Source organism: Pan paniscus, chromosome 19 (genome assembly GCF_029289425.2).
Source record: "Pan paniscus chromosome 19, NHGRI_mPanPan1-v2.0_pri, whole genome shotgun sequence".
In the NCBI taxonomy this organism is placed as follows: Eukaryota; Metazoa; Chordata; class Mammalia; order Primates; family Hominidae; genus Pan; species Pan paniscus.
The window spans coordinates 12,878,445-12,898,633 of NC_073268.2; the positions used below are offsets into that span (position 1 = coordinate 12,878,445).

The 20,189-nt window shown below is 46.1% G+C and overlaps 1 protein-coding gene across 4 annotated transcripts in view; it reads left to right on the forward strand.

The window, feature by feature from the left end:
- The first annotated feature begins 14,215 nt into the window (after window positions 1–14,215).
- Window positions 14,216–20,189, forward strand: part of RABEP1 (rabaptin, RAB GTPase binding effector protein 1) — a 103,696-nt gene continuing 97,722 nt past the window's right edge. For 2 of the 4 annotated variants that reach the window (XM_034941375.3, XM_063598922.1), the window contains exon 1: window positions 14,216–14,490. In XM_034941375.3, coding sequence (XP_034797266.1) covers window positions 14,457–14,490 — 34 coding nt within the window. In that variant the 5' untranslated portion in view covers window positions 14,216–14,456. The remainder of the gene's footprint in view (window positions 14,491–20,189) is intronic. The other 2 variants (XM_055101007.2, XM_034941376.3) reach the window with 2 other exon arrangements.

Sequence of the window (20,189 nt, forward strand, 5' to 3'; positions counted from 1 at the left end):
ACATGGGCAAAGGATTTGAATAGACATTTATCCAGAAAAGATATATATATATGAACAATAAGCACATGAAGACATAGTCTACATCATTGGCCATCAGGCAAATGCAACTCAAAACCACAAGTTACCACTTGACATTCACTAGGATAGCTAAAATTTAAAAAGTAGACAATAGGCCAGGTGCGGTGGCTCACGCCTGTAATCCCTGCACTTTGGGAGGCCGAGGCAGGTGGATCACCTGTGATCAGGAGTTTGAGACCAGCCTGGCCAACATGGCCAAACCACGTCTGTACTAAAAATACAAAAATTAGCCAGGCATGGTGTCAGGTGCCTGTAATTCCAGCTACTCAGGAGGCTGAGGAAGGAGAATTGCTTGAATTCAGGAGGCAGAAGTTGTGCAGTGGGCCAAGGTTGTGCCATTGCACTCCAGCCTGGGTGACAAGAGCGAAACTCCATCAAAAAAAAAAAAGTAGACAATAATAAGTGTTGGCAAAGATGTAGAGAATTTGGAGCCCTCAAACATTGCTGGTAGAATCATCAAATGGTGCAGCTACTTTGAAAAACAGTTTAGCAGTTCTCCAAAATGCTAAACATAGAGTCACCATATGACCCAGCAATTCTACTCCTGGTTATATAGCTGAGCAAAATGAAAACATATGTCCACATAAAAATTGCACACAAATGTTCACAGCAGTGTTATATGAAAATAACTCAAATGTTCCTCAACCGATGAATGAATAACCAAATGTGCGATAGCCACACAATAAAACATTATTTGGTCACAAAGGGAAACAAATTACTGATAGGTGCTATGAGACAATGAACCTTGAAAACGTGCTTGGTGAAAGAAGCCAGATGCAAATGCCAGCATATTGTGTGATTCCATTCATATAAAATGTCCAGAATAGGAAAATCCATCTACAAGGAAAACAGATTAGTAGCTCGTTGCCAGTGTCTGTCAGAAAAGGAGACTAGGCAGTGACTTTAATTGGTACAGGGTTTCTTTGGTGATGTTTAAACTGTTCTAAAATTGTGGTGATGATTGCATGGTGAATATACTACTTAAGTGCGTGCTTTCAAGGGGTAGAATTTAAAATTTGAGTTATATCTCAATAAAGCTATTATTAAAAATTTAGGAAATACAGAATATATAGTCTTATTTCCTCCTCTTTCTCTCTCTCTCTCTCTCTTTTTTTTTTTTTTTTTTGAGATGGAGTTTTGCTCTTGTCACCCAGGCTGGAGTGCAATGGCGTGACCTGGGCTCACCGCAACCTCCGCTTCCCGGGTTCAAGCGATTCTCTTGCCTCAGCCTCCTGAGTAGCTGGTATTATAGGTGAGCACCACCACGCCTGGCTAATTTTTGTACTTTAACTAGAGATGGGATTTCACCATGTCGGCCAGGCTGGTCTTGAACTCCTGATCTCCAGTGATCCACCCCCTTTGGCTTCCCAAAGTGTTGGGATTACAGGCATGAGCCACCGCGCCTGGCCTTTCCCACTTTTCTTAACAAAATGTGGCATACTCTATATACATTTTTGAACTATGATTTTTTTTTTTCACTTAAAAATATATCATGATGGCCGGGTGTGCTGGCTCACACCTGTAATCTTAGCACTTTGGGCACCTGTAGTCCCAGATACTTAAGAAGTTGAGGCAGGAAGAATTGCCTGAACCTGCAAGGCGGAGGTTGCAGTGAGCCGAGATGGTGCCACTGCACTCCAGCCTGGGCAACAGAGCGAGACTCTGTCTCAGGAAAAAAAAAAAAAAAAGAGAGGCAGAGGCAGGAGAATCGCTTGAACCTGGGAGATGGAGGTTGCAGTGAGCCGAGATTATACCATTGCACTCCAGCCTGGGTGACAAGAGCAAAACTCTATCTCAAAAAAAAAAAATGTATATCATGACATTCACTTCATAATAATACATGGAACTTCTGTTCATTCTCGTTTATGCCACATAGTACTCTATTGTGTAGCTCTACCATGTATAATTCAATGAGTTTCCTGTGTACGTGGCATATGGGCTGTTCATAACATTTTGCTAAAATGTCACAATTAATAACCTTGTGCACTTGTTCTTTCATTTTTTACAGATGTATCTTCAAGGTAACTTCCTATAAAAGAGATTATTGTGTCAAAGGATAGATACATGTGAATGTATGATTGTTAAACATTGCCAAATTTTCTCTCTCTAGTATTTGTTCCAGTTTGTACTTCCAACAGCAATGTAATAAGAGTTATTATTTTCCTTCCAGCTTCATTAATATAGTAGGTTGCCACCTTTTGAATTTTTGTCAGTCAGTGAGTAAGAAACTATCTCAGGCTGGGTGTGGTGGCTCACACCTGTAATCCCAGCACTTTGGGAGGCCGAGGCAAACGAATCACCTGAGATCGGGAGTTTGAGACCAGCCTGACCAACATGGAGAAACCCCGTCTCTACTAAAAATACAAAATTAGCTGGGCGTGGTGGCGCATGCCTGTAATCCCAGCTACTCAGGAGGCTGAGGCAGGAGAATTGCTTGAACCCGGGAGGCGGAGGTTACATTTAGCCGAGATTGTGCCATTGCACTCCAGCCTGGGCAACGAGAGCGAAACTCCGTCTCAAAAAACAAAAACAAAAAGAAACAGTATCTCAGTGGAGTTTCAGTTTGAATTCTCTTTTGAGTGAAGTTAAGCATCTTTTGACATGTTTAAAGAGCTTTTTTTTTTTTTTGAGACAGAGTCCCACTCTTGTTGCCCAGGATGGAGTGGAATGGCTAGATCTCGGCTCACTACAACCTCTGCCTCTCGGGTTCAAGCGATTCTCCTGCCTCAGCCTCCCAAGTAGCTGGGATTACAGGCGCATCCCACCATGCCTGGCTAATTTTGTATTTTCAGTAGAGACGGGGTTTCACCATGTTGGCCAGGCTAGTCTCGAAATCCTGACCTTGGGTGATCCGCCAGCCTTGACCTCACAAAGTCCTGGAATCACTGGTGTGAGCCACCATGCCCGGCCTTAGTTTTTAAAACAAAGAAGAAATATAAGGGAGGGTAACTTTTAGAGATACCTATGAAAACTACAAAAATCAATTCATTTGATAATATTACAGCATGGAAGTTTGGGGATATTCATGAAACTGCCTTTGCAAAATTATGACTGAGACAGTGAAAGAGATCTAACTTAACCGACTCCATCTTGCCTCTAACCTCCAAGCTGTCATTGTTCATTCCTGGGCGTAGGCTGCACTAACTTTGGGGAAAACTTAGTTTATAGTTTAAAACAAAGACAATAACAGCTCTTTCCCAAAACAAACCTACTTCTTGCCTGGGGACTAGATTGTCTTTGTAGGACTAACATTAGCCACAAGATTAGAAATTATGGTTTTGGAGTCATGCAGCTGAAGGATACAAGATTCTGACCTTCCCTAAACTGCTCCTAAGATCAGTGCTTGAGATACTGTGCAGACCCTGCATTTGATAGATCAGCTGGCATCATCCAGATCAATAAACTGGCTTGTCTAATCTTGTGGCCCCCACCCAGGAACTGAGTCAGTGCATGAAGACAGCTTCGACCTCCCTGTGATTTCATCCCTGACCAATCAGCAATCCTGACTCACTGGCCTGGCTTCCCCCCACCCACCAAGTTATCCTTAAAAATACTGCTCCCGCAATGCTCAGGGAGACTTATTTGAGTAATAATAAAACTCCAGTCTCCCGCACAGCTGGCTCTGCATAAATTACTCTTTATTGCAATTTCCCTATCTTAATGAATCGGCTCTGTCTAGGCAGCGGGCAAGGTGAAGGAACCCCTTGGGCGGTTACATTCGCTGGTATCTGACACATATGGCTAGCCAGCACCAACAGCAAATAAGCATACACTCTGAAGTCAGGCAGAGATGGATTTAAATTCTGGTTCTTCCCGTTGACTGTGTGAATTGGGCAAGTCATTTAATCTCTCTGAGCTCTGGGATAATAATGGAACCTACTTCAAAGGACTGTTAAAAGGATTGAGGAGATAAAAAATCTTTATTTTATTATTATTATTAATTATTATTTTGAGACAGAGTCTCGCTCTGTCGCCCAGGCTGGAGTGCAGTGGCTGGACCTCGGCTCACTGCAAGCTCCGCCTCTCGGGTTCACGCCATTCTCCTGCCTCAGCCTCTCCGGAGTAGCTGGGACTACAGGCGCCTGCCAGCACGCCCGGCTAATTTTTTTGTATTTTTAGTAGAGACGGGGTTTCATCGTGTTGGCCAGGATGGTCTCGATCTCCTGACTTCATGATCCACCCGCCTCGGCCTCCCAAAGTGTTGGGATTACAGGCGTGAGCCACCGAGCCCGCCCCATAAAAAATCTTTAGTGAATAGTAGGTGCTCAGTAAGTGGTACGTATTACTAACAGTTAATTTTATGGTCTGCAGGCTGGGCATGGTGGCTCATGCCTGTAATCCTAGCACTTTGGGAGGCCAAGGTGGTGGATCACTTGAGGTCAGGAGTTCAAGACCAGCCTGGCCAACATGGTGAAACCCTGTCTCTACTAAAAACACAAAAAATTAGCCAGGTGTGGTGGTGAGCTCCTGTAGTCCCAGCTACTTGGGAGGCTGAGGCACAAGAATTGCTTGAACCTGGAGGTGGAGGTTGCAGTGAGCTGAGATCCAGCCACTGCGCTCCAGCCTGGGTGATGGAGCGAGACTCTGTCTCAAAAAAAAAAAATGCCAGCTTTGGCTGGGCGTGGTGGCTCACACCTGTAATCCCAGCACTTTGGGAGGCCGAGATGGTTAGGAGTTCAAGACCAGCGTTGGCCAACGTGGCAAAATCCCATCTCTACTAAAAATACAAAAATTAGCTGGGTGTGGTGGTGTGCACCTGTAATCTCAGCTACTTGGGAGGCTGAGGCAGGCGAACAGCTTCAGTCTGGGAGGGGGAGTTTGCAGTGAGCCGAGATCACGCCACTGTACTCCAGCCTGGTCAACAGCACAAGACTCCATCTCAAAAAAAAAAAAAAAAGAAAGAAAGAAGAAATAAACCACTTTGCCTCTATGAATAGACGACAGGTTCCCTCAACCAATATCTCCATCATATTGTTCTTAATGGATTACATCAGTCAACACAAGGGTAAGGCACTTAGGCCACTGCTTAGCACATGGTCTACACTAGTAAATATGAGCTATTTTTATTTCCAGCCAATTATGCCACGGCGTGGTTGATGTTACAGAAGAGGAATTCTGTGAGAATGGTGCATCCACCAGCTCTGAAGAAACTATATCTAGCAAACTACATTTATCAAGTAATAATGGGTCAGGCATGGTGGCTTACACCTGTAATCTCAGCACTTTGGGAGGCTAATGTGGGCGAATCACTTGAGCAGGAGTTTGAGACCAGCCTGGCCAACCTGGTGAAACCCTCTCTCTACCAAAAAAAAAAAAAAAAAAAAATTAGCCAGGCATGGGGGTGCACCTGTAGTCCCAGCAACTTGGGAGGCTGAGGAAGGAGAATCACTTGAACCCAGGAGACAGAGGCTGCAGTGAGCTGAGATCACACCTCTGCACTCCAGCCTGGTGACAGAGTTAGACTTTGTCTCAAAAAACAAAACAAAACAAAAAGTAAAAATGGATCCCTCTTTGTATTATTAATCAACAATTAATTCCAATTAGAACTGGAATAAGAACAGGCCAGGCGCGGTGGCTCATGTCTATAATCCCAGCACTTTGGGAGGCTGAGGCAGGCAGATCACCTGAGGTCAGGAGTTTGAGACCAGCCTGGCCAACATTGTGAAACTCCGTCTCCACTAAAAAAAGAAAAAAAAGTAGCCGGGTGTGGTGGCGTGTGCCTGTATTCCCAGCGACTCGGGAGGCTGAGGCAGGAGAATCGCTTGAACCCGGGCAGCGGAGGTTGCAGTGAGCCGAGATCGGACCACTGCACTCCGGCCTGGGTGACAGAGGGAGACTCCATCTCAATAAAAATAAAATAAAATAAAATAACTGGAATAACAACTTTTAATAAGGGCTGGGCACGGTGGCTCATGCCTGTAATCCCAACACTTTGGGAGGTCAAGGCAGGCGGATCACCTGAGGTCAGGAATTCAAGACCAGCCTGGCCAACATGGTGAAACCCTGTCTCTGCAAAAATACAAAAATTAGCCAGGCATAATGGCAGGTGCCTGTAATCCCAGCTACTCAGGAGGCTGAGACAGGAGAATCACTTGAACCCAGGAGGCAGAGGTTGCAGTAAGCTGAGATCGTGCCATTGCACTACAGCCTGGGTGACAGAGACTCTGTCTCAAAAAAAAAAAAAAAAAAAAGAACTTTTAATCAGCATGTGATAAGCAATATGATATAATTTCTGTCCAAAGCAAAGAAACTTGACATTTTAGCCTTGCAACCTTATCTAGAATAAATGTGACGGTTCCGTTAGGCTTTTGCAAATATTGGTGATTTCTGCCCTGGATCCCTAGTGATACCTTCACAGACTGACTTCTATGGTCCAGGACCCTTCTTCCCAGGATGGAAACTACCTATCTAGGAAAAAAGGACAGAAAGAAAGAAATGAGTAGAGGGGCACGCTGATATTTATAGACCAACTACCATGTGTTAGAGGTTAGGTATTTGATCTCTTTAGCCTCCTGATGTACTGAAAGGCTGATTTATTATTCCCATTTTAGAGATAAGGAACTTAGATAAACAAGAACTCAGAGAGGTTAAACAATGTGTTTTGGGTCAAAAGGTAATTTGTACCAGAATTTCTTTTTTTTTTTTTTTTTTGAGACGGAGTCTCACTCTGTTGCCCAGACTGGAGAGCAATGGTGCAATCTTGGCTCACTGCAACCTCCCCCTCCCAGGTTCAAGCAATTCCCCTGCCTCAGCCTCCTGAGTAGCTGGGATTACAGGCATGTGCCACCACTGCTGGCTAATTTTGTGTTTTTTTGTTTGTTTGTTTGTTTGTTTTTGAGATGGAGTCTCGCTCTGTTGCCTAGGCTGGAGTGCAGTGGAGCAATCTCGGCTCACTGCAAGCTCTGCCTCCGAGATTCACGCCATTCTCCTGCCTCAGTCTCCCGAATAGCTGGGACTACAGGTGCCCATCACCATGCCCGGCTAATTTTGTTTTTGTATTTTTAGTAGAGACAGGGTTTCACCATATTAGCCAGGATGGTCTTGATCTCCTGACCTCGTGATCTGCCCGCCTCGGCCTCCCAAAGGGCTGGGATTACAGGCATGAGCCACCGTGCCTGGCTAATTTTGTGTTTTTAGTAGAGACAGGGTTTCACCATGTTGGCCAGGCTGGTCTCGAACTCCTGACCTCAGGAGATCCACCCACCTGGGCCTCCCAAAGTGCTGGGATTACAGGTGCGAGCCACCATGTACCAGAATTTCTAGGTCTTCTGATTCAAAGCCTGGAGCTCTTCCCTAGATATCAATCTACATCTTGTGAGACTGTGATAGAGAAGTCAGCCTTAATTAGCCGGGCATGGTGGTGCATGCCTGTAGTCCCAGGTATTTGGGAGGCTGAGGCAAGAGAATTGCTTGAACCCAGGAGGTGGAGGTTGCAGTGAGCTGAGATTGCACCACTGCACTCGACCCTGGGCGACAGAGTGAGACCCTGTCTCAAAAAAAAAAAAAAAAAAAAAAAAAGAACTCAGCCTCAGCCTTATGTTTGCGGTACTCTCCCACATAGGCCTTACTTGGGAGAGGGATGGAGGGGTGGAGCAAGGATGCAATGGAGCAATGATCATGATTCTAGTTTTCCTTCTGTAGGTCCCAGGAGGGGAAAGTAGTTGCTCATGGCCAAATAAACCAGGGGATACTTGGAGAGCGAGAAATCAGGCTGGGGAATCACCCCGGCTAAAGACAACAAGGGTGTCTGTACCTCGTGAGCTCTTCCTGGGAAGCTTTAGTGAGGAAGCTAGTACTCAGTTTGTGACTTTCCAAGGGTTTCCACTTGCCTGGAAGGTGACAAGTGTCTGGGAAGCAGAAGTCCTTGCTTCTGGTCCTTCCCCTATAACAGGTACTGAACCTGTCCCTTATTGAAGGCCAGGGACGTATGGTGCCCTGGCCCCACTCCCTGGTCCCTTCCTGCTCTTGAGAATCTGGATTCCAGAGGGAGAGGAAAACCAACAGTAGTCAGTACTATCAACAGTAGTGAGTACTATCAGCTCAACCCTGAATTGATACACCTGGTCTGACAGCCATTTGTATTTATTGGAAACCACAGGACAGAATCCTTGAAACAGAATTCATTGAGGATATTTTGATTTATCTACTCTGTGCCCACTTTTTTAAAAATTTTTATTTTTTGACTTGGAGTCTTGCTCTGTTGTCCAGGCTGGAGTGCAGTGGCGAGATCTTGGCTCACTGCAACCTCCATCTTCCAGGTTCAAGCAATTCTCCTGCCTCAGCCTCCCGAGTAGCTGGGATTACAGGTGCGTGCCACCACACCTGGCTAATTTTTGTATTTTTAGTAGAGTTGAGGTTTTGCCATGTTGGCCAGGGCAGTCTGGAACTCCTGACCACAAGTGATCTGCATGCCTCTACCTCCCAAAGTGCTGGGATTAGAGGCATGAGCCACCACACCCGGCCTACTCTGTGCCTATTGCCCACCTTTTGGGTTGTCAGTTGGGGAAATAATATTTATGGGAAACATGTAGTCAACGTTAAAATGCAGCAGTCTGTTCTCTAGCATGTCTGACCACTTGCTAGCCAGATCTGCTTGTACACTTGCAGTGACAAGCTTACTGCCCGAAAGGCAGTTCCTTCTTGCTCTGGTCAGCTCTGAGGGAGAGCAAGTTCTTCTTTAGTTGAAGAAATCTAGTTGAAGAGCTGAAGACTCTCTTGCTGCAATCCCTGCCCATCTGTATGCACTGTACTCCAGGGATTTGAGGACAATCTTCATGGCCCAAGTCATCCACCCTCCTACCCCTAGTGTAACTTTCTTTGATATATCCATGTATTTTGCACAGAAACTTTTGGATAGATACTTCATTCCTTGGGTCTCCATCCACTGCAGCTGGTCAGTGTCCCTGCAAAAAATGGTGCACAGAACCAACATTGCTGATGTGACCCAATCAGGATAATGTGCAGGAGATGCGTCCGTTCCTATAATCTACACTGTGTGACTCTATTAATGAAACATAGAGTGAATGCTTTCTATCAGTTCCACAGAACTTGCTCTTTTTTTTTTTTTTTTCAGACGGAGTCTCGCTCTGTTGCCCAGGCTGGAGTGCAGTGGCGCGATCTCCGCTTACTGCAAGCTCCACCTCCTGGGTTCACGCCGTTCTCCTGCCTCAGCCTCCCAAGTAGGTGGGACTACAGGCACTCGCCACCATGCCTGGCTAATTTTCTGTATTTTTAGTAGAGATGGTGCTTCACCGTGTTAGCCAGGATGGTCTCCATCTCCTGACCTCGTGATCCGCCCGCCTCGGTCTCCCAAAGTGCTGGGATTACAGGCGTGAGCCACCGCGCCGGGCCAGAACTTGCACATTTTAAGTTTGTAATGGGCAAACACACCCAAATCTTTCTTTCTTTTTTTTTTTTGAGACAGAGTTTCGCTCTAGTTGCCCAGGCTGTAGTGCAATGGCGCAGTCTCGGCTCACCACAACCTCCGCCTCCCAGGTTCAAGCGATTCTCTTGCCTCAGCCTCCCGAGTAGCTGGGATTACAGGCATGCTCCACCACGCCTGGCTAATTTTGTATTTTTAGTAGAGACGAGGTTTCTCCATGTTGGTCAGGCTGGTCTCGAACTCCCGACCTCAGGTGATCCGCCCACCTCGGCCTCCTAAAGTGCTGGGATTACAGGCGTGAGCCGCCGCGCCTGGCCACACCCAAATCTTTCTCACCTAAACTACGCCAAGTCTATGGTTTTCATACCTGTCCCTCCCTGGTCCAGGAACTACTGTCATGATTTCTGCGATACTGGTTTTCTTCCTATCTTTATCGTTTACCAACTATGTATGCATAATGTTTAGTTTTGTCTGTTTTGGAACTTTATGCAGGTGAAATCAGGTTCTAAGTATTGTATAATTTTCTTATTTTTCTCAAAATTAGGTTTGTGAGATGCATCTACATTAAATATGTGGCTTTAGTTTGTTCATTTTCTTTTCTTTTTTCTTTTTTTTTGAGATGGAATCTTGCTCTCTCGCCAGGCTCAAGTGCAATGGCATGATCTCGATCTCAGCTCACTGCAACCCCCGCCTCCTGGGTTCAAGCGATTCTCCTGCCTCAGCCTCCCGAGTAGCTGGGATTACAGGTGCATGCCACCTCACCCAGCTAATTTTTGTATTTTTAGTAGAGCCAACCATGTTGGCCAGGATGGTCTCAATCTCTTGACCTTGTGATCCACCCGCCTGGGCCTCCCAAAGTGCTGGGATTACAGGCGTGAGCCACCGCACCTGGCCAGTTTGTTCATTTTCATTGCTGTAGAATATTCCATTGTATGTTAAAACTTTTTTTTTTTTTTGAGGCAGAGTCTCGCTCTGTCGCCCAGGCTGGAGTGCAATGGTGTGATCTTGGCTTACTGCAAGCTCCGCCTCCTGGGTTCACGCCATTCTCCTGCCTCAGCCTCTCCAGTAGCTGGGACTACAGGCACCCGCCATGATGCCCTGTATGTTAAAACTTTTTAAAAATCTAGTCCACTGTTGATGAACATATGAGTCCTTTATTTATGGTATTATGAACTATGCCACTGTGAATATTCGTGTGTCTCCTGGGGCACATGGGCAATGTCATTGGTAACTAATTATTTCATGTGTTTATGTCTTATTCCCAATTTCCTTCAGAACATAAGAATCACATCTTTTATACTTAATAAAGACTTTGAGCATACATTTGTTTTCCTAAAATATATTCCTAGGGGTGGAATTGCTGGGTCTTAGGGTTTACCTAAAAATACGAAAATGTTCAATATTCTTGATGCTCCTATCTGATTTCAAAATGGCTTTTTAACTACTTCCTTCACATGGAGAGCCCTAGGTGTCCCAATCATATGCCTGACCATTTCTGAGGGACCTTGACTTGAGGGCCTGGCTTCAAGCCTCATTATCAATGGCAATAAATTTGCCACTCTCTCACTGGAAGGAGCCCCTTCTATTTTATTTTTATTTATTTCTTTTTTTTGAGAGGGAGTCTTGCTCTGTCGCCCAGGCTGAAGTGCAGTGGCGCAATTTTGGCTCACTGCAACCTCTGGACCTGCTGGGTTCAAGCAATTCTCCTGCCTCAGCCTCCCGATTGTAAGTGCCCAACACCACGCCTGGCTAATTTTTGTATTTTAGTAGAGACAGGGTTTCACCATGTTGGTCAGGCTGGTCTTGAACTTCTGACCTCAAATGATCTGCCCGCCTCGGCCTCCCAAAGTGCTGGGATTACAGGCGTGAGCCACCACACCTGGCCGCATCTGCTATCTTTATGGCTTATGCCTCGTGTGAGTCATCACAACAATACAGAGGATGCACTGGGCTGCCCTATCCTGGCCAAAGGTCTTCCTGGTAAGCATGGATTTGCTCATCCAGGAAAATCATTTATGGGGGGTTGGGCAGGGTGTTGGGGAGACCCTGCTTGCTCTCTCAAATGCACACCAGCCATTTGGGAGACATTAACTGCTCAAAAAACTCGAGTCTGTATTTTGGCTCTCCCCTAACGATGGCAGGACCTGGGGCAAAAGTACAAATAGATACCTAAATTATTTAAAATTACAAACCAGTTTGGACGTGGTGGCTCACACCTGTAATCCCAGCACTTTGGGAGGCCGAGGTGGGTAGATCACTTGAGGTCAGGAGTTCAAGACCAGCCGGGCTAACACGGTGAAACCCTGTCTCTACTAAAATTACAAGAGTTAACTGGGCGTGGTGACACACGCTTATAATCCTAGCTACTCAGGAGGCTGAGGCAGGAGAATCACTGGAATCCGGGAGGTGGAGGTTGCAGTGAGCTGAGATGGTGCCACTGCCCTCCAGCCTGGGCAATAGAGTGAGAGACTCCGTCTCCAAAAATTAAATAAATAATAAAATAAAATAAAATTACAAACTACTCCAATTAACCGCTAACCTTAATACAGTCTATTCTTCTACTTGGACAAATCTACCTGTTTAAGACCTGGAAGACCAGGTTTAAATTTAGAATTCCTGGGCTCCTGGGAGTTATGCCCATGAATGAGGTGGCGAAAGCAGCACAGGCCCTGGCCCAACTATTGTCTCTTGGTTCACTTGCCTTCTTTTCTCACCTCTGTCCTGCACCATGAGGGATCTGTGGACATAGGAGCTCAAACACCCAAGTGTCGTGTCACCCCCTTAAAATAAAACAAAGCTGCCCTTTAGCCCCCCTTTTTTTCAATGAGAAATAATCATTTTAATAAAAGTATACCTTATTTAAAACAAATGATTTAAAGAAAGTAGAAACTGATTCTAATTAGTGGATTTTCTGATTATTATTATTATTATTTGAGATGGAGTCTCGATCTGTTGCCCAGGCTGGCAGTGGTGCGATCTTGGCTCACTGCAACCTCCGCCTTCTGGGTTCAAGCAGTTCTCTGCCTCAGCCTCCCGAGTAGCTGGGAGTACAGGCGCCTGCCACCACACCCGACTAATTTTTTGTATTTTTAGTAGAGATGGGGTTTCACCATCTTGGAGAGGCTGATCTTGAACTCCTGACCTCGTGATCCACCTGCCTCAGTCTCCCAAAGTGCTGGGATTACAGGCGTGAGCCACTGTGCCCGGCCTATTATTATTTTTGTATTATACTTTAAATTCTTGGATACATGTGCTAAATGTGCAGGTTTGTTACATAGGTATACATGTGCCATGGTGGTTTGCTGCATCTATCAACCTGTCATCTAGGTTTTAAGCCCCGCATGCATTAGGTATTTGTCCTAATGCTCTCCCTCCCCTTCCCCCCACCCCCCACAGGCCCCGGTGTGTGATGTTCCCCTCCCTGTGTCCATGTGTTCTCATTATTCAATTCCCACTTATGAGTGAGAACATGCGGTGTTTGGTTTTCTTTTCCTGTGTTAGTTTGCTGAGAATGATGGTTTCCAGCTTCATGCATGTCCCTGCAAAGGACATGAACTCATTCTTTATGCTTTCACTTTAGCTTCTTTTAGGGATGTCTAGACTCTGCCATAGAGAGAATGGATCTGGGAAAGAGACCACAGCTTCAGCCATCTGGAAAGGGAATTCTGGGGCCACAAGTATTCAGAACTTGGTCCTGAAGTGCCAAACCCTGTGGACTCCCTCATCCTGGGGTGGGATTGCTGGGTCTTAAAATGTACATAATTCCTGATGCTCCTCTCTGATTTCAAAATAGCTTTTTAGGCCGGGCGCGGTGGCTCACGCCTGTAATCCCAGCACTTTGGGAGGCTGAGGCAGGCGGATCACGAGGTCAAGGGTTTGAGACCAGCCTGACCAACATAGTGAAACCCCGTCTCTACTAAAAATACAAAAATTAGCCGGGTGTGGTGGCGTGCGCCTGTTGTCCCAGCTAGTCGGGAGGCTGAGGCAGGAGAATTGCTTGAACCCGGGAGGCAGAGGTTGCAGTGAGCCGAGATCGCACCATGGCACTCCAGCCTGGGTGTCAGAGTGAGACTCTATCTCCAAAAAAAAAAAAAAAAAAAAGCTTTTTAAACTACCTCCTTGGCATGGGGCGCTCCAGGTGTCGAAATCAGACGGGGAGTGGTGATTAGAGGGGAGTTCCTAAAGTATAGGGCCCAGGGGCCCAAGTATAAGGGCCACACTTTGTGTATATGATTTCTCCTTTCCTGCCATGAGGGCAGGGTCTGTACCTGGCTGTATCTCCACCATCTATCACGACTGAAAACCCAAACGTATTTGCTGAATGGATAGTATACTGGCCTCTGCATCAGAAGACCTGGGGTCCAGGCCCAGTACTGTCGGAAACAGTTCTTCATACTTTATTACCTCGTTTAAACTTTTCTTAGCCATTATATTGATAAAAATTCCAAGAGGTGAAGTGACTCTCCCAAGGTCGCAAAGCTAGAAGAGGTAGAGGCTGGAACTGCACCCCGCCATCGGTTCTCCTCTCTTATTCATTTTTTTTTTCCCCCTCACTGTGCTGGGGTGGAGAACCGGGACCGGCACCTTCGAGAGGCCAGGCCTCTACTGCAGCCCCTCTTCTCCAGCTCCGCTCGGCACTCAGCCTCCCCGTGCCGCTGGGTCAGGCGCCCAGCTCGCCGAAACCCTCCCCTCCCCGGCCCTCCCTCCGCGCTCCCGAGGCCCCGCCCCTCCCCTCGGGCCAACGTCACGTGCCGCCCCATCCCCCTGCGCCTGCGCACTGCTTATTTCCCGCTGTCAGGATGAGGAGGCGGAGGTCGGCGGTCGGGTCCGTCTCTGCCCGCGGCTGTGGCGGCGCCGGCGGATCCAGCCTTAGCGGTTCCTCTCTGGGCGGCGGCGGCGGCGGCTCGGTTGACGCCTCCTCCGCCAGCTGAGCCCGCGGGAGCCCGGGACGCCGCTTCCCCGCCCATCCCCGCTCCCCGAGGCCGGCCGCCTGGTCATGGCGCAGCCGGGCCCGGCTTCCCAGCCTGACGGTGAGGCGCCCACCATGGCAGGCGCGGCGGGCGCGGCCTGCCCGGCGTCGGCGTCGCGGGAGGATTTCGGGGCGGGCAGGCGGCGGCAAGGGCGCGCGCAGGCCCCGGGGGTGACCCCGCCGGGCGGAGGCGGGGGCGCGCGGGCTGCGGCGCGCGAGGGCGGCGCGGGCGCCCCGGCTGCCGTCGCTGGGGAGGGGGCGGGAGGCGCGGGTGCAGCGCTTGCGGGAGGGCAGAGGGAAGGGCGTGGGGAGGCTGCTGGGTAGCGTGGGGTAGTGTGGGGAGGGAGCGGTTCTGGGTAGCGGGGGACCGGCACGTGGGTTCTGCCCGTGGGGGAGGATGGAAATCGGGAACATGTGCTATATTCGTTAAAGAAAAAAAATCTTAGCTTAGGTAGTGTACCCTCCCTGCCGCCCCAATCCTTGCTATAGAACTCTTTGCACCCAGTTATGTGAGCTGAAAGTAGTTGTGTACAGTAACTGGATTTAGTAGCATTCCCTGAATGGCAGTGTGGCTTAATGGTTAAGTGTTGGGGCCTGGGAGTCTAGAGGACCTGTATTCTTAACCAGCAAGCTCTGGGCTCATTTCTTAGCCTCGTTGAGCCTCAGTATTCTCACCCACGAATTAACCAAGAGGTTAATTCATGCCTTTATATTTTATCTATAAAAATAGCAACACGAATGTGTATATACAATAATAGTATTATGGAGGTATTAGGAATAATGAGAATAGTGTTTGAGAATGCTGAGGCCTACTTGCACTACTTGAAGATATTTGCTTGTGGAACTAAAAAAAAAAAAAGTGAAGTCGAAGAAATGTGTCATTTATATTCTTGAAAGGAAAAAAGGGCCCCATCCTAAATAATCAAAGTTGGTTGTCAGAGCCCTTCGTGACCTTCTGGGAAATTGGACTAAGCTGTGCTTCACAGATTGACTACATGGTTGCAGGTTTTACCACCTAGAATTGATGTTTGGAAATAGTGTGCTTGGGCTTTTCCAAGGTCCCACTGTATCCAGTTGTGAAAGTTCTTTCTGGTGTATTTCTATAATCAGCGTGTGTGCTTAGCATCTTTAAGTGTGAGTAGAGTAGAATGTTGGGAAAAGGGGCTTGGTACGGAGTAGGTACTTTAAAACTTGGCTTTCCTTGGGGTTGTCTCAAAATAACCTTTCGTGAAACCCTTACTTTTTATTCTTGCCTTTGGGGAACTTGAAACCATGTTATCAGATTTTAAGGTTCTGGCTGCTCTCTGGGAAATGTGCTTCAGAGCCTGTTAGCCTGTAGTTTTGGGTGTTGTTGCTTGCCTAAGGGGAGATGTCCAGTAAGCATTTAGACTTTTATAAGAACCTGCTTTGCTGTTTCTGTTCCAGGAGAAGGGAAGGGAAGCATTTTTGGTGGGCTGTCAGAGAGAGGAAACTGGGATGTCTTCAGGCTGCATTTTAATGATCACCTTTTGCATTTGGTGTCAGGCAAGAAAACTTTGTTCTTCCACAATCCCACTTTGTTACTGCACACAGAGGCAAGATACAGAGAGCTTGTGGTTCTGAACAGGAGTGGTAGGTATGCATAGCTGGCTGCTGCCTTCTCTTGAGTTGCATGGAAAGAAACGTCTAGGGCAGCTCAGGTGACATGACCGTCTGGAATCAAAATTCCCTGCCTCTTTCAAGATATGAAATGGTCTTCCTTGTAAATAGGCAGAAGTGACTAAGCACTTGAAAAAGGCTAGGGAAAACTAGCTTTAGGAAATCTTGTATTCTTGGTATTTTAGTTCAGGTTTCTTTCCTATTTCTCAAATCTTGTGACTCTAGGATGAGATTTAGTTTGCATAGATTGCAATTTTTATTTTAAATTAATGTAGGTAGCCATGGCTACTTTTTACAGTAGGAGAGAGATAATTTGGTACGTTTGAGTGCCTTGTGTCAGTGCCTTAGAAGTTCATCTTGGGGATTTTAATTTTTTTTTTTTTTCTTTGAGACAGTATCTCACTCTGTTGCCCAGGCTGGAGAGCAGTGGCGCGATCTTGGCTCACTGCAGCCTCGACCTCCTGGGGTCAAAGCAATCCTGCCACCTCAGCCTCCCAAGTAGCTGTGACTACAGGTGCATGCCACTATTCCCAGCTAATTTTTGTATTTTTGTAGATACGGCGTTTTGCCATGTTGCCTAGGCTGGTCTCAAACTCCTGAACTCAAGGGATCCACCTGCCTACACTTCCCGAAGTGCTAGGATTGTAGGTGTGAGCCCGTGAGTCCGGCTTTTGGGGATTTAATTTGTGTCTTTAGCTGAACTCATGTAGACCATTTTAGCTTTAGGCACGTTTGAATTTCCTAGTCCTGCTGATTAAAAAAAAAAAAAATCGCCAGAATTCTTTTGTGTCAAACTGGTGGTGAAAGATAACTAACTGCTTAGTCTTTGACTTTATCTTGTTTTATCCTGTTTCAGAAGCGATTGTCTTTGATGACTTTTAAAAAAAATATATATATATAGTCTGTTTTTCATGGCCATATGGTAGATTAGGAAAATCGATTTGTGTGTAAATTGAAGGGATGAAATGTAATCATTTTATTCATTGTAATTATTTTGTAAGTTAAAAAAAGTTTGGGGTTTTTGATACTGCATCTTAGTTTACTTATTTGGAATACAGGTAATTTTAATAGTTAAAGAAATTTCAGTTGATCTGTTTTCCCTTGAGAATTCAAAAATGAAAATTTTCTAATTTTAGTATTTCTTTTAATCTAAGTTCAACTATATCTTTGAAGCATTTGCTCTGGTTTTACTTCACTTTTTTTCTTTTTTTTTTTTCTTTTGTAGAGAGGGTCTCACTGTGTTGCCCAGTCTGGTCTTGAACCCCTGGGCTCAAGTGATTCTCCCATCTTGGCCTCTCAGTGTTGGGATTACAGGCATGAGCAACTGCACCCAGCCTACTTCATTATTTTTTATTCTTGCCATGTTGGCCAGGCTGGATTCCTGATTGTTTCCTGTTAGTTACACAGACATGCTACCTTTTACCCCTGAAGGACATGCTTTACATACATAAGTCTGCAACTTCCCTATCTCACTTAATAAATGTTAGCTATCATATTATATACTCATAGTTATATGGCCATGTAATGTTCTGCAAACACTATAGGCATTATCTTAGGAAATCTTCATAGCAATGGTACTATTGAATATTACTGCTTCTATTTTCTTGATGAGGAAACTGAAGCACAGAGAAGTTAAAGAAACGTGCCTGTGTTATACAGCTATTAAGTGGGGGAGCAGGATTCAAATCCATGCCATCTGGCTTATGTACTAGATCATGGACTACTTCCAGGTCAGTGTTGTAGGCCTTCTTCATTCTTCTTAAAGACGATCTTGTCATATGCATGTACCAGGCATGATTTGTGGCCTATTTCCCTATTGTGGGGCAAGTAGATTGTTTTCAAATTTTAATTATTTTATAAGCAGTGTTGTAATGGATGTCCTTGTGCATATTTTTTAAGGTACTCTTTTACTTCTGTAAGACTAGTGAATTAAATAAAGGGCATGAGTTCCGAGTGGTTTAAATTTTAATACCTGTTGCTAGCTTACTCTCAAAGGCATCAATTTACATACTTGCCAACGATATATGGCAGGTGGATTTCCCCTGTAATCCTACAAGCTCTGGATGATGTCATTTGTTTTAAATTTGTGTCTTTTGATTAAAAAAAGTGATATTGTTTGGCCGGGCATGGTGGCTCATGCCTGTAATCCCAGCACTTTGGGAGGCCAAGGCAGATGGATCACAAGGTCAGGAGTTCAAGACCAGCCTGGCCAATATGGTGAAACCCCATCTCTACTAAAAATACAAAAGTTAGCCGGGTGTGGTGGTGCACACCTGTAGTCCCAGCTACTCAGGAGGCTGAGGCAGAAGAACCGCTTGAACCCGGGAGGTGGAGTGAGCAGTGAGCCGAGATCGTGCCACTGCACTCCAGCCTGGGGGACAGAGTGAGACTCTGTCTCAAAAAAAAAAAAAGAGTTGTATTGTTCAATTAACAAGTATTTCTGTGCCTATTCTATGCCGAATCCTATGCTAGGATCTAGGAAATACAGTGATGAACAAAACCAGACCCAGTCCCTTTCCCAGGTAGTGAATCATTCAGCCATTAATTAGATAATCCTATAGACACACACAAAACTACTTATTCATCTAATATGAATGCATACTGTTTGTCAGGCACAATTCTAGGCATTTGGAATACATCAGTGGGCAATATAGATAATAAATAACCCTGCCCTAGTGTGGGAGAAACGGATATTAAACAACAAACGTAAGCAAATGATATGGGTTGTTAGATGATAAGTGCAATGGAAAAAAGAAAACAGAGCAGGATAAAGGGAAGGGGGTGGGGCTGGTTTTAAATAGGCTGGTCAGGCAGCTTTATTGAGAAGATGACATTTGTGCAAAGACTTGAAGTAGATAGAGGAGTTAGCCTTGAGGATATCTGGTGGAAGGGTGTTCTAGGCAGGGATCAGTTTTTGCATATGCCTTGAGGGCGGAAGCATGTCTGGCATGTTTGAGGAATGGCATGGAGGTCAGTGTGGCTGGAATGATGTTACGGGGCCTGGGGCAAGAGTGTAGTAGGATATGAGGTCAGAGAGGTAACGAGGTGGAGGCAGATCTTCTTGGGCCCTAGAAGTATTGCAAAGATTGGTTTTCACTATGGGGAACCATTGAAAAACTTTGAACAGAGGAATGATGTGATCTCACTTATGTTTTAAAAAAATCACTCTGGGCCAAAGTGCTGGGATTACAGGCGAGGTGGCTCATGCCTAGAATTGTGCCTGACAAACAGTATACAGGCCCACGCCTGTAATCCCAGCACTTTGGGAGTCTGAGGCAGGTGGATCACCTGAGGTCAGGAGTTCCAGACCAGCCTGGCCAACGTGGTGAAACCCAATCTCTACTAAAAATACAAAAATTAGTCAGACATGGTGGCACGCGCCTGTAATCCCAGCTACTTGGGAGGCTGAGGCAGGAGAATTGCTTGAACCTGGGAGGTGGAGGTTGCAGTGGGCGAAGATCATGCCACCGTGCTCCAGCCTGGGCAACAGAGTGAGACTCTGTCGCAAAAAAAAAAAAACCCAGAACACTGAGCGGGCGTGGTGTTGTCTCATACCTGTAATCTCAACACTTTGGGAGGCCTAGGTGGGTGGATTGCTTGAGCCCAGGAGTTTGAGACCAGCCTGGGCAATATGGCAAAACCGCATCTCTACAAAAAATTAGCCGGGTGTGATGGCCTGTGCCTCTAGTCCCAGCTACTCAGGAGGCTGAGGTGGGAGGATCACCTAAGCCTGGGAGGTCGAGGCTGCAGTGAGCTGTGATCTTGCTACTTCACTCCCACCTAGGTGACAGAGTAAGACCCTGTCTCAAAAAAAAAAAATCACTCTGGCTGCTGGATTGGCAGTGGAGTAATAGGGAGGTATGAATCCAGAAAAAAGATGTTGAAGCTTGGACCAGGATGGAGGTTATATTTTGAAAGTATGGCCAACAGGATTTGCTGACGGATTGAATATGGGATGCAAAAGAAACTGAGTAGTCAAGGATTACTCAAAGGTGTTTGGCCTGAGCAACTAGATGAACACAATGCTATGAATGCCTATAACTGACTTATTTGACCAATATACAGAGGTCAGTAAAGGCTTTTGATGAAGTAGTCCTGGAGCCGAGATCTGATGGATGAGCA